Here is an 18,552-nt window from a genome sequence, read left to right on the forward strand (position 1 = left end):
CTCTGCGTCCTCTGATATTGAACTTTGCAACGGTGCTGAATCCTCCACAGGGAGCCTTTGGAGACTTTAGTGGCCTTTTCAGCTACCCCTTGACAGCTGGCCATGGGCTGTTTAGCATATTGGTCACTTTGTAGCAGTCAATCTGCAGGAGTAGGAAGAGGGGACTCTTGGGTCGCAGACATATTTCAAACCGCCAGAACGCAATCATTTAGATGAAGGCAATAACAATTCAGTGAAATGGCATAATCAGTGACAGATGAAAAACAATTCCAAGATGATATACCGGATATGATCATTTGAAGAAAATGATCATTTAAGGTTTGAACATGCAGAGCTGGTGCGACGTCTTGCTCGGGAAGAAGACTAGCTTAGTTCTACAAGATGTAATCAAGAAGCAGCCTTTTTAGATCTCACACAGGGTTTCATTTGACATCGTTCAAGTGACCTATTTTGGAGATAGGCAGGAAGAACAAAATTGAATGTCGTCGGATTTGAATAAAGCTTTTATTGCCATGATGTGCATGAGAGGGGTAGTGAATCAAAATGGGATTTTTTTTTCCTGTCATAAAGTAAGACAGAAAAGAAAAAAAAAAAAAAGCATTTATGGTGTTCAAAAACAGTTAATTGAGGAATACTTGGGTAAGTGTGGAAGGGCACTGTTTTGAAGAGGCCCAGGTTCAGTGGTAAAAGGGTTAAAAGCTGGACTAAATGAACTTGCGACATGGAGGAAAGACGTCACTTCCGGTACACAGACAACAAAAGATGGTGACGAATGCAGTGCCATGAAAACAAAAACAACTCCACATAGAATATGGACTGTAACAGTTGGGGTTTTGGTTGGGCCTGTTTTGTCAGGAGGCTTCTCATCTCCTGTTTAAAGAAAATTAGACAATAATCACATGTTTCATGATTGCTGTATCAATAAAATCTGGAGATAAAACATTGGAATTGAGGCCAACGAGTGAATGCCTTCTTCAAATAAAACAAATTAATTTGTGCATGTAAAAATACATGGCTTTGTGCAGGTGTGTCACTAGACCTAATACAATACTCAATACTAGGCAATGGCGAGAAAGCAAAAAAAATTAAAAATGAAAAAACTATCGTGAAAACTAAGAAAAAAGCGCTTTAAACAATAGAAGATCAACCCAAAATACACGTTTCTCTAAAAAGGTGACGGTTTTTAGTTTTTCAGCCATCAGTATTCCAAATTAAAATTGGGACATCCCTTGTCAATTCAACTCTGCTCATGCTTATCAACTTCCATCTCTCATTCACCTCTTCATATAACTGTAACTGTTATGCAAATAATTAGTGCTTCTCAACTGTTAGGTTGTGACCTAAAAGTTGATTTATGTTGCCCCTGTGGGTTACCTACCTTATCTCTCTCATTCCTCCTTGTTGATTTATCCTTGCAAGCAAATACATTTCTAATATTAAATTGCAAAAGCCATGCTGTTTGAGTCAAGTAGAAATAAAAATACATCTTGTTACAGATTACAGGGACTGCAGTAAAATAAAATGCTTGTAAAACAGCTAAACAAATAGCAATACATAGCATTAGTACAAATACAGTTCAAATACTGCATATCATATTAACACAACATGGCTAGGTTCATACCGCAGGTCTTAATGCACAATTCTGACTTTTTGTCATATCTGTTCTTTTGGTGAGCCCGTTCAGAATGTCTTTGTCCATTGAGCCCATTCAAGTATCACGCATGTGCACTAATTCACAAAACGAGATGCGTTGTGCAAACTGGCCCACTTATCATATTTTTATTTCCAAAAAGAGGACACAAATAACAGACATAAATCATCCCTGTTTAGTCTTATATTTAAAGTTTTTATGGCTTGATAGCATGCACGCACTGTGCATGAATGACAACACTGAGATACGGACAGTTTGCCTCGACTCTCAAGTGTGTAAGCAATCTTGAAATATTGCTCATTTGGAGCACAGATAAACCCCCCATTTTATTTATTTTTTATTACAGTTGTCAAACTCGCTTAATCCCTAAAAGCCGCGTTGAAACTAGGCGCTAACGGTAATGCACAGCTCCATCGTTAACGTAGCGCCCGATCTCTCTCGCTCTTTGCTGACGTAATTGCTGCATGAATTCCGATTTGGGAGACTTGACAGTTCAGACCGCAGCCATACTCTGGAAAAATGTGGCCCAGATCGTATTTTAACCATATACGAAAGTAACCTAGATCGGATTTGAAATGTTCCACTTTTATGTGCTTGTCCCGTTCAGACCAAGTTAATGCCTGACTAAAGTCAGAAAAACACAAAACAGTCGGATTTGTGCATTAAGACCTGCGGTATGAACCTAGTCTTTTAGACAAAGAGGGCCTCTCACTTAAATCGTATTTCATTGTCATTGTATTCATAGACAGGTAGCTAAAAGACGTCAGCTAATCTGCTACTTAAATTTGCAACCGGAGTTGTTTACTGCAGTTAACTGCCTAATACGTAAAGTTGAACCATTTAACTTAACAATTCATGGGAATAGGTGACCAAACAAACATCAACAAACAGGTAAAACAAACAACAAGGCTGAGTAGTTCATCTGACACGAACCTGTAAAGCAGATGGGAAGATGTAATATCCACCGTCGAATGTATGATTGGCACACGCACCGTAATATTGATGCTGCATTCCCGTGTTGTTGATTAGAGTTGATTGATTAGTAATTGAAAAACTGGATCTCTATTACATGGTGTCCAAAAAAAGCGCCAGTCAGTCACTCAACTTGTTATATATCAATGGAGCATTAAAATAGGCTACTCCTCTTAGTAGCAAGCATGTTTTTATCCCACATTATGACCTTACAAACACATCATAACAATTTTCCAACTTGGGAATTCAGATCTCCCGACAACGATGAACGCATCATATCTTCCGAAGGTGCTTCGCGGATGTATCAACTCATATGCCTATCACAGCCAAAGTTACATGCATAAATTACCATATTAAGGACCCATGTTCAGAATGTAGATATTGAGTGAACAGGGTAATATGACTATTTTAAATAAGCACATTCTGTAGATTATGCTATGTAGCTTTAAAACTCCAAAGTATTTTTTTTTTTTTACTGGTGAAATTTATACTGGGGCACTGCAGATCAATACTGGGACACATGCCCCAGTGAAATATGTCTAGCAACGCCCATGGCTTTGTGTGGAGACTAGGTATTCATTGTATGTCCTTTAAAGTCCTTTAAACGTTCTCTCAGTACTAATACTGCCCTTCACAGGCATGCAAGTTACCAATACTATCGGGACTGACACAGGTTTCTGAACTTTTTTGCTCATAATCTGACTGGTCCTTTTCCTCTTTGGCCTGGATGCAAAGTCCATAATTTCCAAAACAATTCAAGTTATGAGACTTTTGGGCTCTTTGGGGAAAAACAAAAAAAGCATGGGCAGGGCTGCTCCTAATTACACATTAAACATGATAGCTGTTTATTTTCATTTAGTTCAATGAGAGTCGGTTGTAATGTTTTTACAGGTCGTAAAATTGGTCAGTTGCTCAGTGATTTGAAGCGTTATAAGACGTGGTTTACGAGAAACCACACAAAAGCACAATTAAAAAATTTTGAAAACACAGGCACTATGGTGGACTTGGGCACGTGGGTGGTGTAAATCCAGCAAAAAGTGCACAAAGTGCTGCCCTATATTGATAAATCAGGAATGAATTTTTGCTTTCTAAGATAAGATAAGTTTGACCGGACTCCTGATCAGGTTAGATCATTGATTTATTCATTGCTGTTGTAAATTTGACCTAACTTTGACATGAAACTCAACAAAAATGGTGGTAATACAACAATGCACAAAACCTTTGTAAAATTTTAAGACTTGTTGTTTGCGCAAGTATCATTCTAAAGGATTGCTGCAGCTATTTGAAGGTGAGTCTGGAAAGCCTTATTAGATATAATCAGCATTCTATCATCAGAAGCTTGAAAAGATTCTATGCAACGAAAATCTTGATGGTTAAATCTCTTGCTGACAACAAAGGTCAATAAATCATTAGTACTCACCTTCGGGGAACATTGGATTCTTTCGGTAAGGTGTTTAAATATAAATACACAGCCACTAAAATGTCTAAACAGAGTTGGAGTAGTAACACGGTACATTTAGTCCATTACATTTACTTGAATAACGTTTTGAGAAAAATATACTTTTCAGACTAGTTTTCCCTCACCATACTTTTTACTTTCACTTGAGTAGATTTGTGAAGAAGGAATGCTACACTTACTCCGTTATTTTTGGTTACACTAGAGTTGTTATAGACAAGTTTCCGAGGTACTTCCGCATTTCTGCTCGCGACTTCCGTTTTACACTTTCCCCATCCAAAACAACAATGCAGCTGGAGTGGCATCACTAGTCAAAATCCCTCCAAAGAACAATTTGCATATACAGCATTCATCTGCCATCATCCCGACATGGGGGGACAACATGTTCATGAAGGCAGATGTGTATTTGATATTTTATTATGATGATGATTGTAATTATGATGATGTTTAATATTATTTACTACAACTATTGTACTGCTGTGGCTGCAACACATGCTATCTGCTGCTGGCCAGTTCCTAATCAGTACATGCAGGATGGCAAAATTACGTAAACGCATAAATGCAAGTGTTACAAGTTTTTTGTTCGTTTGTTTACAGGTGAAAACGCTGTTAGGCAAGGGAAGACAACTAGATGTGCCTCACAACAACACTTACTGTAGGTTGATGGACATATATCTGGACTACCTTAAGTGCATTCTACTTTGATGGAAGGTTAGACTTAGGCTCCACCTTCGTTCATATGTTTCTAATTTTATAAATTGTGATTTATTGACCTGTTTTGCACATGCATCAATCATTTTAAATAAAACAAGAAATGGAACCATGTTGTCCAAGTTTTATTGCAATCACTACCTGCAATAAAAAAGAATGAGATACTATTTTTGTTTATATGTACGTACCTTGTACTATTTCCTTGTACCAGCAAAATCTGTGTCAGCCCTTCTGCATTCAGCAACTGTAATATTATTTGATTGACCTAAAATTTGATAGCCATCTAAAGTCCGTCCCTAAATCTGCTTACTACCACCTAAAAAAATATAACCAGAATTAAGGGGCTTCTGACTCAAGACATGGAAAATCTTATGCATGCATTCATTTTCAGCAGATTGGACTATTGCAACGGTAAATTTACGGGTCTTGATAAAAAATCAGTCAGGAAGCTGCAGCTAGTACAGAATGCTGCAGCTAGAGTCCTCACAAATACAAGGAAGCTGGACCACATTACACCGGTTTTGAAATCGCTACACTGGCTTCCAGTGAGTCAAAGGATAGACTATAAAATACTACTGCTCGTCTACAAAACACTTAATGGCCTTGGACCAAAATACATGCTTGATTTGTTAGATTCCTATGAGACATCTAGACCCCTAAGGTCGTCTGGAACCGGTCTCCTGCATGTTCCAAGAACAAGAACCAAGCAGGGTGAGGCAGCATTTAGTTATTATGCTCCTCACCTCTGGAACAAGTTACCTGACCGTCTGAAGTATGCTCAAACTGTTAGCTCTTTTAAATCAGGGCTAAAAACGCTTTTGTTTAGCACTGCATATCCATAACTGTCTATATATTTCAGTCTACTTGCTTTCTCTTCCTCTTGTGCTTATCTCCATTGCTGATTTCAATCATTATTAGTAGTAGTAGTTTTTTGTTTTATTTTTATTTATGTATTATTATTCTATTTGTGATTAAATGCGATTTTTATGTATAATTTTATTTCTGATATTGATTGTCTTGGTTTTTACGTTGTATTCATTTAAATGTGATTTTTATGATCTTCATGTGATGTAAAGCACTTTGATTTGCCTTGTGTTGAATTGTGCTATATAAACAAATTTGCCTTGCCTTGCCTTGTAATTTCATCTCATTTTGGTAACTCAAGTGGCCGGCGTATCAATCTACACCTCACGTTAACACAGGCAGCACAGGTTGTTAAATGATTTGATAAGAACAAACATACAATCCTTTAGGTAAATCCTTAGGCTTAAAGCACATCCTTAAGTTATTATCTGCAGCTGGTTTCGATTGAAGGCGTATGGCGAGGTAGATCCATAATGGCGCATTGTAGCTATTAGCAGGTCGCTGATCAAAACATTCCACTTCCAACCATATACTAGTATATAGGTGCCTCCAGGAGTTCGCGCACAGCACAGAAAGTCGCAGAGTCTCATCTATGTCGTGCTGAATCCATTTTTGGAGTTTCCGTGGGTTCCTCTGGTTTAATTTAGCAGTTTTAACTTTGTCAACACACTGCTTACTTCAACTGCACTTCATGCTGTTCCGTCTAAACCGGACGTTTGGAGCTAAAATTGTCAAAGATGGCGACGCCCATGTTTCGCTCAGGAAACTTGTCTATATCTTTTCTCTTTATTGTATGTATTAGATTTTACTTGATGTTTGCCAGAGATTTCCAAAGTGGCTCTACCAGTTTCACCAATAAAACTTTGCAACAAGAATCACAGGACTCCATTATACCAATCAGACGTAACAATACAGTCACATAACCACACACAAGCTTGCAGTTGGAAGTCCTATTATAACTACCGCCCTATTATAACCCTAACCGTTAAATCACATGCTGTCTTTAAAACACTGTTAAAAAATTAACTATTGGATCGTGAACACTTTTGTCAACATTACTCAAAAGCTCGAATTATAAACTTTCTCCTAGTTTTTATTTGGCACCAATAGACCACTGAAAACCGGCGATATAATCGTTTGAATTTCATGGTCAGAAATGTTTTCTCACCAGAGGGCACTCGTGCTCTTTGGACGGGCGATGTTTCATTTTTGTAGATTTTTGTAGTCGGAGTTCAATGATTTTTGTGTATTTTTGTTGGTCGAATATGGTCATATAATAGTAATATAAGTAAAATAATACCATATTTTTCGGACTATAAGTCGCAGTTTTTTTCATAGTTTGGCTGGGGGTGCGACTTAATACTCAGGAGCGACTTATGTGTGAAATTATTAACACATTATGATATCATTTCACATGTTATTTTGGTGTTTTGGAGTGACACTGATGGTTTGGTAAACTTATTACATGTTCTTTATGCTATAGTTATCTTTAATAGCTATGGCCACGTTCGCGTTCTGCCTTTGGCAATGTGTGTTCAATTGTATTATTGACTCCTTGAAAGGTGAAAAAGCGCTATATAAGTATAACACCATTTACCATTTTTATATTGAAATGCATGCTTTTAGTTTATTGTGCTTTCACGCCCACGTGGGGGCGCACTCGCACTTGTTTATGTGAAGAAGAGCATTCACACGCCAGAAGAAGACGGACAGCTACGCAGCTCTGACTGAGTGGGTGAGTTAGTGAGAGAAAAATACAGCTGCAAACCTACGTTCATTGTTTATGCTTGTAAAATATCTCTGTGTGTATCATCTTTTCTGTTGTTGTTGTGTGTTTTACTTAGAGCCAGTTGCGCAGTTGTTTGAACGATGTGCTAATGCTAATGAACGAATGCTAACCATTTGTGTCATTGCTGTAATAGCACCTAATTATCATTTATTTACGTTGCTGCGAACCTGTTTGGTATCGAGGACGAAATAGCTTCAGCAAATTATACGGACGTCCAGCATAGTCATTTGGGAGTTTAGCTCACTGTATAGCCAGGACTAAGCCGTAGTGTCCTGGTAAAGACAGTATATTCGCATTTCCTTGTTCATGCACTGTACACTTATTCAGCATGTTGTTCGCTACTGTATTTTTATATTAAATATACTTTCAAGATGACATATTTGTTCTATGTGTTGGATTTTATCAAGTAAATTTCCCCCAAAAATGCGACTTATGCTCTGGTGTGACTTATAATTGTTTTTTTTTGTTTTTCTCTTCTTTTGTCATTTTATGGTGTGTGCGACTTATACTCAGGTGCGACTTGTAGTCCGAAAAATACGATAACAATTCATATAGATGACGTGCTTAGGAAAAAAAATACCATTGTTTTTAGAAAAAAAAAATCAGACATTGTAAGCAGTTATTCATTACTTGTGTATTCTTTTCAGTGAATGCTTTTTTACTTGTACTTGAGTACATTTTTTTGGATAATGACTTTTACTTGAATAATATTATTTTGAAGTAACACTACTCTTAACTGACGGGGGGGGGGGGGGGGGGGGGCTACTCTACCCACATTTTTGCTAACGAGCTTCCTCTTGAATTTGGTATCTTTAAGACAATCATATTTAGACATATATTCAGAAGGAAGCATTGAAAGGGTACACCACTAGCTGGGCATACAGTTTCATGTCATGTTTGACATCAATTGCAATCCATAGCATTTATTTCGCAAAGCAATAAATCAGTTTCGAATGGATTCTCAGGTTTTACTGTGTAAGCTAAAAAGTCAAATAAAATGTATTTGACTGTAATATGCCTCAGTGCTTATTGGAATGATAGTGGAATGCCTTTGCTGTCAAGATAAAATGCCAACACTCAGTTCAAGCTGATCACCACTTAGTGGATGAATACATGTGTATGTGAAGATACACATCCCCTTATCTCACACCTGAAGCATCCAATTTTAAAGTTAACAGCTGTCATTGTTGCTCATAGTAGGAGGTTAGAGGCCACCAGAAACACACTTTCCTGCTCATTTCATACAGTGAAACACTTGAGCCTGTGAATTTACAGGTTTCTGGTAATTGGACTGCTTTGTTGGGTATTCAGTAAAAAACACTACCTATTTTCAACATATAATGACATAGTTATTAGCAATTCAGGCCACCTGACTTGGGATATAAATAGGGCAGCAAGGAAGGATCACCCCGAGAATACTGTCGATCTGTCACCCGCTCCCCTGTCTCGTCTCATCCATCATTGCGTTCACGGTCGCCTCCCAAATGGCAAAGGAGGATCTGATATTTGGTGTAGAGGCGCGTTGAACAAAGGTGCGCAAGGCTCCCAGGCCGACTCAGCAACGGCTAATGTGACGCTTCTCTCCCAGGATCAATGTGACGTTTGACAAATGAATGCTTCTACACCTTCTGCTGTCCGGCTAGTGGCATACAACACCACCTGCATTTGAATGAGGCGGCCACCTAAAAAATGAAGGCTGTGAGGGCTTGGTGTCTGTGATTACCACTATTTAATCTAAACATGAAATGCATCACTGTGATCTGCGGAGCTCAGAAAGGCCACTGAGTGCCACTTTTCAATACTATGCAAAGTGTTGTAATTAATTTCTTTAAATTTTACACTTTAAAATTTTAATTTCTTTCATTAAATCAAATCTGCACAGATACTGTGAACGTACAGTATGTTCATACCTACAGTAGAGTTAAACTTTTAATGTCAAAAACCTTAAAAGTGGTGTAATTTGCAGACTTTCAAGAAAAATGTCTCAAAATATCCTGTGCAACATCATTTTTGGACTTTTTTTTTTTTTTTTGCTTATTAAGGATTTTAAGAATAAAATGGGGAAGTTTGCAATATGTTAAAACTAGTTGTGTTGGTGAAAAAAAAGACTACAATCTCAACAGCAGTTTTCAAGAATACATTCAGACAGGTGGACACTATTATAAGGATGCAGTAATTAAAAAAAAGAAAAAGAAAAAAAAAGAAAATGAAAATGCCATCATTCTTTCATAAGTTGCATGTTTTAGGGTTTCAATGACGTACATATAATAAAATACAGAAGGCTAGATATCACTCATACAGAGCTGGCCAAAAGTATTGGCACCCCTGCAATTCTGTCAGATAATGCTGAATTTCTCCCAGAAAATGATTGCAATTACAAATGCTTTGGTAGAAATAGCTTCATTTATTTTGCTTGCAATGAAAAAACACAAAAGAGAATTGGGGGGGGGGGGGGGGGGGGCGGGTAATTATCATTTTACACAAAACTCCAAAAATGAGCCGGACAAAAGTATCAGGACCCTTTGAAAAATCATGTGATGCTTCTCTAATTTGTGTATTTAAGAGCACCTGTTACTTACCTGTGGCACATAACAGGTGGTGGCAATAACCAAATCACACTTGCAGCCAGTTAAAATGGATTAAGGTTGACTCAACCTGTGTCCTTGTGTGTACCACACTGAACATGGAGAAAAGAAAAAAAGAACAAAGAACTGCCGGAGGACTTGAGAAGCAAAATTGTGAGGAGGCATAAGCATTCTCAAGGCTACAAGTCTATCTCCTAAGACCTGAATGTTCCTGTGTCTACCGTGCGCAGTGTCATCAATAAGTGTAAAGTCCATGGCACTATGGCTAACCTTCCTAGATGTGGACGGAAAAGAAAAATGACGAGCGATTTCAACGAAAGATTGTGCGGATGGTGGATAAAGAACCTCGACTAACATCCAAACAAGTTCAAGCTTGCTGTCCTACAGTTGGACAGTACAACAGTGTAAACCTGTACTATCTGTCAGCGTCTGAATGAAAAGAGACTCTATGGTAGGATACCCAGTAAGACCCCAGTTCTGACCCAGAAACATAAAAAAGCCAGGCTGGAGTTTGCCAAAACTTACCTAAGGCCAAAATTGTTTTGGAAGAATGTTCTCTAGTCAGATGAGACAAAAGTAGAGCTTTTTGGGAAAAGGCATTAACATAGAGTTTACAGGGAAAAAAACGAAGCCTTCAAAGAAAAGAATACGCTCCCAACAGTCAAGCATAGCAGCGGTTCCCTGATGTTTTGGAGTTGCTTTGCTACCTCTGGCACTGGACTGCTTGACTGTCTGCTAGCATTACGAAGACTGAAGACTACCAATAAATTTTTGAGTCTCCCTCAGAGGTCGTGGACTTCAAAAAGCACTAGAAAATGGTTTGAGAAAAAACACTGGAGACTTCTAAAGTGGTCAACAATTAGTCCAGCAATTAGTCCAGACCTGAATTTAATAGAACACCTGTGGCGAGATCTGAAAATGGCAGTTTGAAGAAGGCACCCTTAAATTCTCAGCGACCTGGAGCAGTTGGACAAAGAAAAATGGTCTGAAATTCCAGCCGAGCACTGTAAGAAACTCATTGATGGATACCGGAAGCTGTTGTTCACAGTTATTTTGTCTAAAGGTTTTGCTAAGTTTGCCAAGTGTCAGTCTGAGGGCGCCAATTGTTTTTTGTTTTGTTTTTTGCCCACTTTTGGAGTTTTGTGTAAAATGATCATGATTTTTTTTCCCCATTCTCTTTTGTGTTTTTTCATTGCAAGCAAAATAAATGAATATATGACTGTGACGGCCCCTGGCCGTTTAATAGTTAATTTTCTGAGACTCTTCCAGTCAGCTGATCATCGCCTCCACCAGCTGGCTGCTTCCCCTCCCACTATGACGAAAGCTGATCGACGCTGGACGGACCGACGACGTCGCCGCCACTGATTGGCCAAGAAAAAGGCGCCAAGCTTCATAAACCTGTCGCAGTCAACGCTCAATGAGGTTGCATTTGACAGCATTCTGCCGCGGTTCTCCTCACCAGCTGCTTGCTCGCCATTCACTCTCGTTTGCATTTGATCGCTAGTTTGATACACTCCCGCTTTTTCGGGGAGGTCTTTTGTGTTTATTCATTATTGGATCGTTTTTGTTCACCACTGTAAATAAGAGCACTGAAGCAAGTAGGGGTAAGTCGCCATTTCTGTTCAACCCGTTTTCTCCTGTTTTGTATAGCGTAGGAAGCTAGGTTAGTGGCTGTCTTTTCTTTGTTCTTTTTCATGATCAGGGTTTAGTTAGCAGGTCGAGTTTAAGTGTAGATTCCTTTTGTTTGTTGTTTTGGCCTGGGCTTACCCTGAAGCCACGCTTCATCCACATTTTGTACATATTCATTGCGAGTTTGATTGTTGTGTAAATAAATTTGTGCCACTTGTGAATTTGTGTGGCTCGTTTTATGTTACGCCCTTCGTGAGCCGTACTTGGGACGTAACAATGACTACCAAAGCATTTGTAATTGCAATAATTTTCTGGGAGAAATTGAGCATTATCTTACAAAATTGCAGGGCTGCCAATACTTTTGGCCAGCACAGTCGTTTTTTTGGATCGTTAAAAAGTTCCTGTTTTTTGTGTTTGTCTCACCCTATATTATTGGATATTTACACTAAAAGACATGCAGCTCATTAGCCTGTAAAAGTGAATAACTTAGCCGCCGCACTGAAATATAAGTCGCAAGGTTCAAAGCGGGGGAAGTAGTGGCTTGAAGTACTGTATTATCACATTAACTCATTGGTTGCAATTGACAACGCAAGATGTCCACTTCATTTTGACTGCATGGGAGAGGGTAGATGAATGAATGTTATTTCACCCCCTCACAGTTTAAATAAACTGGATGTCTATCGTAGTCAGTGGTAGACAATGAGTTAAAGTGAAAGAGCTTCATTTTATTTTATTTTATTTTGTTTAACACATTGGAAAAAACCCAGATTTACATTTTTCTGGTGTAATTTTGGAGAGAAAGGCAAATAAAAGATAGATTTTCGAGGAAGTGGCTGCCCAACATAGGGGCAGACATTTCAATCAAATGTGAGCATTCCAAATTGCCCGCCCGTTCTCATTATGTCATTAATACAGGTAGTCCCTGGTTACGAAGCACCCGACTTACGTGATTTTGAATTTATGACGCCAGAATCTCGTCCGCTATTTTGTCACTAGTTGTTGTTTTTTTTTTTGTTTTTTTTAATAATGTTGACTTTTGTTTTGTGATGCATGCTTTTATTTTGGCGCAGAAAACAGAGAGCAGGTAGTACTTCCACACGTGAGTAGGAGCACATGTACACACAAAGACGTATGTATTTGTGCACACGAAGGAGAGCACACACGCACACACGAGGAAATCACGCAGCCGACTTAGAGAGCAAGAGGGAAAAGAAAGCCTGCACGCACATTTGTTGCTTGTTGTGAAGCATCCACAGAGGCAACAATAGTATATAACTACTTTTTTACTAATTATTGTGCGTTTTCAATCATGGTCGAATACTTGGGGCAAGTTTATGTGATTGTTTTTGATGATGTGCAGACGCTAACTGAGACATGCTAATCGTTTGTGTGGATTGTTTTGTTATTGCGGTATCAGCAGCTAGTTATGAACGCAAATTTGAATTGCTGTTATTGAAGATTAAACTGATTTATTTCATTTTTATTATAGTTTCAGTCTGCAAGTGTTGATGTCACGAGCAGCTTAATAAAGTCAGCAAACAACCTGTAAGTCTGACATCATCATTTCGGAACTTAGCTCGCTGTCTAGCTAGGACTTGGCTCCAACGTCTTGGTGAGGACGGTACAATGACGTATAATGTATGCGTTTTTGGATAGTTATTTTTAAATTTGGGGGGTATAGGGTTAATTCCGACTTACCCTGGCGACGTAACCCGAATGTCTGCGTAGGAACGGAACTTGTTTGTAACCCGGGGACTGCCTGTACCCATTATCACACAGTTCAATTATAGGCCTACTGGGTTTTGCGTAAGTATTGGATTTAATAAAAAAAAAAAAAAAATTAAAAAGGCAAAATTTGCATTTTCAGTAACTAATATATTCAGATAAGGATTAAATGAGTTGCTGTAACAAATGAAACCAGGAATTAAAGTGATGTAAAAGCGACAGAAACAGAACTCACCAGAGTTGCAGTCATCACCAGCAAAGCCATCCTGGCACACACAGAATCCATCCTTGCAGATTCCCTTTTTGCTGCAGTTGTTGGCGCAGTACACCAGCGAGCAGTCCTCCCCGACATACCCAGGCCGGCACTGGCATGTTCCGTTGACACACAGGCCTTGGTCCGAGCAGTCGTTCACACACCTCCCAACCATGCAGTCTTCTCCGGAGAAGGAGTCCTCACATGCGCATTCTCCCTCGATGCACAGGCCACGGCCGGAGCAATCGGCCGGGCATCTGGGCTCAGAGCAGTTTTCTCCAGCAAAGTCTCGGTCGCAAACGCACTCCCCTTCGACACAAACGCCCTGACCTGAGCAGTCGTCAGGGCAACGGGGTTCCGAACAATTTTTGCCGGTCCAGCCTACGTCACATATGCAGCCACAGAGCTCCATGCTGAAGCTGCCGTGGCCATTGCATCCCGGGAAATAGTCGAAATGTCCTGGGGAAACATTTACATATCAAGTAATAAGGCTGCAAAAACTAATCGATTCAATTCGATTAATAAATTAGTTGCCATCAAATTTGATAATCTATTTTTGCCGGCAGCTATGAGCAGTCCTGTTTGGGACCGTGTTTGCGTTTAATGTGTGGCTCTGCACGCGCCAATGATTAGAAAAGAGAGAAAGAGTTCACTGCTACACGCAGGTTGGGTTGCTGAATCAGGAATATGACTAAGTGTCGAGACTAAGTGTCGATTGTCTTTTGTGTTGTTAGATCCAGTGTGCCTCTGTCAGAGGTGAGAAAATGATGCTAATTGTATTGTTCGTATTCTAAGTTGATGAGACGTTAATGCTTAGCACGGAGCGCTAAGCTAGTTAGCGATGATGCTAATCAGTGTCTTAAGTATCGGTTTGTATTGTGTTTTCGAGAAGCATATTAGCATTCGAGTTATTGTTATCGTAAAGTTGTCTCTTTTTTATAAAGAAAACCACATTCATATGACAGCTTAGAGCAGGGGTCGGGAAGCTATGTCTCGCGAGCCGCTCTTTTGATGAGCGGATATGGCTCTCTGCCAACCGTCACCTTAAATGTGGAACCCACCGGCACGCTTGAGATGAACCGGTTATGATGAGCTAATGGCGTATTCGCACATCAATCTTGGACACTTCAAATGTGCGTTGCAATAATATGATTCAAGTCGGGTTGCACGGAGATAGGCGAGATAGGCGAGATCGCCTCGTGCGTTAAGTCACCACTTGGCCAGCGGCGGGGTCGGCCCCTCCCAACTCAATGCCGAGCGAACTGGAGTGTTTAAAAAATACATAGGGGAAAATTAAACAACGATAGGGGAACCGCGTGGTACCCCAAGGCACAAAGGCGCTTCACTTTTGTGACTTTTTGGACTGTCAAATTTTCGCCACTTTCAGGAGAGCGAGAGTCACAAAACAACCCCCCCGAAAGGCTCCGCCTGTCTCGGCTGCCACACCATGTTTCTATTTGTAATTTTCCTTGTGATGAGTGCACAACTACACAACGATGATAACAATCCAAGTAACGATGTTAGACTTTCTTTGTCGTTTTCTCAAAATTTATTTCAATCGCAACTCTGCGACTGCTCGTGAAAGCAGAGCGTGACCACCTTCTACCTCCCGTGTAATGCATTCAAATGCGTTCACGAAAGAAACAGTGGTTACAAAACGGACTTGGACAAGCTGGCAAAAGAACATAAAATATACAGTGTGTGTTTATATACATACTGTACATACACATAGACACACACACTGTATGGCTCTTGTGGAATCACATTTTAAAATATGTTGGGTTTTGGCGCTCTCTGTCTAAAAGGTTCCCGACCCCTGGCTTAGAGTGTACTTTCAACACAAACTGCCACTTGTTATACAAGAGAGTATGCTTTGAAATTGGATTTGGATTGTATTTACACTAGGGCTGTCAAACGATTAAAATTTTTAATCGAGTTAATTACAGCTTAAAAATTAATTAATCGTAATTAATCGCAATTAATCGCAATTCAAACCGTCTATAAAATATGCCATATTTTTCTGTAAATTATATATATATATTCTGTAAAATAAATTGTTGGAATGGAAAGATAAGACACAAGATGGATATATACATTCAACATACGGTACATAAGGACTGTAGTGGGCATTTCACTCTACTGTCATTTAAATCTGTCTATGCTGTCCTCACTCCGAAGTGTCTACTTTTTCCAAAGCTAGACAGCTAGTGAACGACGCCTTAATAATTCTTCTTCCTTTTTCATCTGATTTATTAATAAAATGGCCTCAAACCATTGTCCTCTTTAGACCGTCGTAAAACTACAAAAAAAAAGTACACAAGCATTGCATTAGCAACAACGTTAGCTTAGCACGCTATACAGGTTCGCTAAACATAAACAAAAAGCGTCTCATACAAAAAATATAACATTTCGCTTACTAACATAATATGTACATTCTTTACAACAACCATACTTACGGACAAATCTTGTCCAAGCATCATATAAGCACAACATTATCAGCCCAAGACGTCGTGCAGCCATAATGAACTGGTAAGAAAACAATAAACCATGTCGCACAGCGACCACAAGAGTTCGCTGTTGGACAGCATAAAAAGCCTTGCTGTAAAACTTACCAAAAGGCAGAATACTTTCTGAGCGGGACATGTGCGTTAATTTCGTCAAATATTTTAACGTGATTAATTAAAAAAATTAATTACCGCGCGTTAACGCGATAATTTTGACAGCCCTAATTTACACAGATTCATTACAGTCTGCCTCCTCCTTATTTAATTTTGTTGTTTAGTTTAAAAAAATAATGATAATAATAAATGAGTCCTTGACGCAATTTACAGTATATCAGCTCTTCGCCTGCAAGAAAAAAAATTCCCAATTAGCAGCACTTTTTTTTTATCTGAATGAGCAGGGCTTTTGTCTGATTTGTGTGCTAAGAAATTATCTTTATGTTTTGTACTCAGAACTTTTATTAAAAAGCTTAGCAAATTGTATGTACTTAAAACAGTATAGTTGTAGACTATAGTTGAGTCAGGAAGCTGTAATAAAATATTTTTGAAGGAAATACTTAGACATTTTGTCCTAATTGTTAATTTACAAAATTTACAAAAAAACAACTTCAAGTTAAATTGTGAAGACAATTTTTTTAAAAAAGTACATTTATCCGATTCATCATTTACTTAATCGTCCAATCAATCGATTATAAAGAATAATCAATTATAAAAAGTAATCATTAGTTGCAGCCCTATGAAGTAATGTTACATGATTTTATGGGGAACACTGAAAATAATTTTTTTGCTTTTATTTGTGAGGGGAAAAAATATGACATCAAATTGATATTTTACTCAATTTCATTAATGGCCATGAAAAAAACAACAACAATAAAATAAACTTTAGACGTCCAATAATGTGGATTTTTTTCATCCTTCTGCTGTGAACTTAAATTAGTTTGTCACTAATAGACGTCAAACCTATTTGAACTAGAGCGATGGCAGTGAATAAATCGCTGCAAGCCCTCTTGATTCATGTGAAACGGACATCTATTGTGAACTATTACAGCCAATGATTTCATAAAAAAACTAACGTACACATGAGAATACTAAAGGGTGGTTGATGCATCATATCCTAACATCAGCCAGATCACTCGTTTATCTACTGTAAAGGTGAGCTTGAATTTTCTTGAGGGCGAGAATTTTTAGACGATAGCTTTTGCTTTCATCCTGCTCATCCTCTCAGGGTAGAATGAGAAGCGAATTTTTAAAAAAAATGTAGCGCGTAATTAGACTGAGGATACTGCTCTTTTTTTAAGCTTCCTCATCGGACATGCTAGTCAGACTTGACTCAGCGTGCAAGTTAATCCATTTTCCAATGTCTCGTGTCAACTAAAAAGTCATAGTCATACTCAAAGTGTAACTACAGTATCCAGTGTTGGGCGGGTCCAATCGGGCATTTTCAAAGACTTAGGTTTGATAAAATTTGGGCTAGTTTTGACCAAATGTGGCATTTTTGAAAGGAATCGTTTTAATTAGTTTTAACAGTTAAACTTGTTTGTCTAAACTTTGATGTTCAGCTACACTGCTTTCTTACAGCGGCGTCTTCTTTGCTATATCTAGCATTTTAGCACGTGGAGTTGTGACAGCATGTCATTTCTGATTGTAGATACTTAGTCAAATTCAACAAAATTATTCTGAAAATGACAACAATTAAATGCCTTAAACACCCTGTACAGTCCCCGACAAAAGTCTTGTCGCTTATCCAATTTGTAGAAAAAATTGCTAATAACCTGACTTAATTATTCAATTGCTTTCAGAAATGACTCATATGAAAGCTAAGACCCTCCCAAATGATGTTGAATGTACAAAAATATTTGTTTCACTGAAAAAAGATTTATCATTTAATGAAGACATAGAGGTCAAATTTTGGCAAGACAAAAGTTTTGTCACCTACAGAAAGTAGTGTGAAAATTGAACAAAAAAATTTACTTCAAATACAAAAATATTAGGGCTGTCAAAATTATCGCGTTAACGGGCGTTAATTATTTTTTTAAATTAATCACGTTAAAATATTTGACGCAATTAACGCAGATGTCCCGCTCAGACAGATTTAAATGACTGTTCAGTGAAAAGCTCACTTGTTGTTATGGAGTTTTGCCGCCCTCTGCTGGCCCTTGGGTGAATGACCATCTCGCATATTGCCTCAAACAGATTATACAATGAGGCCGTTTATGGACATTAAGAGTGAAGAGAATGCCACCGGCCGCTTGGGGGCAGCGCCGTTCCATACTCATGTTATTTCTTCAAAACGTGGGAGAATTAGTAGTTGTGAGACGTTTATGCTGTATTCACAATGCAACGCAAATTGCTATTTGTGCTCCACACATATTTCGGTAACTTTTCTTTCTTTTAGTGGCAATTATGTGTCTCTTGT

At 38.6% G+C, this 18,552-nt stretch overlaps 1 protein-coding gene across 3 annotated transcripts in view; it reads right to left on the reverse strand.

Annotated features, from left to right (window-relative positions):
• tnr (tenascin R (restrictin, janusin)) overlaps positions 1-18,552 on the reverse strand; it is a 404,554-nt gene that overhangs the window by 152,507 nt on the left and 233,495 nt on the right. For all 3 annotated transcript variants that reach the window (XM_057857035.1, XM_057857036.1, XM_057857034.1), the window contains exon 8: positions 13,618-14,094. In XM_057857035.1, coding sequence (XP_057713018.1) covers positions 13,618-14,094 — 477 coding nt within the window. The remainder of the gene's footprint in view (positions 1-13,617; positions 14,095-18,552) is intronic.

Source organism: Corythoichthys intestinalis, chromosome 14 (genome assembly GCF_030265065.1).
Source record: "Corythoichthys intestinalis isolate RoL2023-P3 chromosome 14, ASM3026506v1, whole genome shotgun sequence".
Classification (NCBI taxonomy): Eukaryota; Metazoa; Chordata; class Actinopteri; order Syngnathiformes; family Syngnathidae; genus Corythoichthys; species Corythoichthys intestinalis.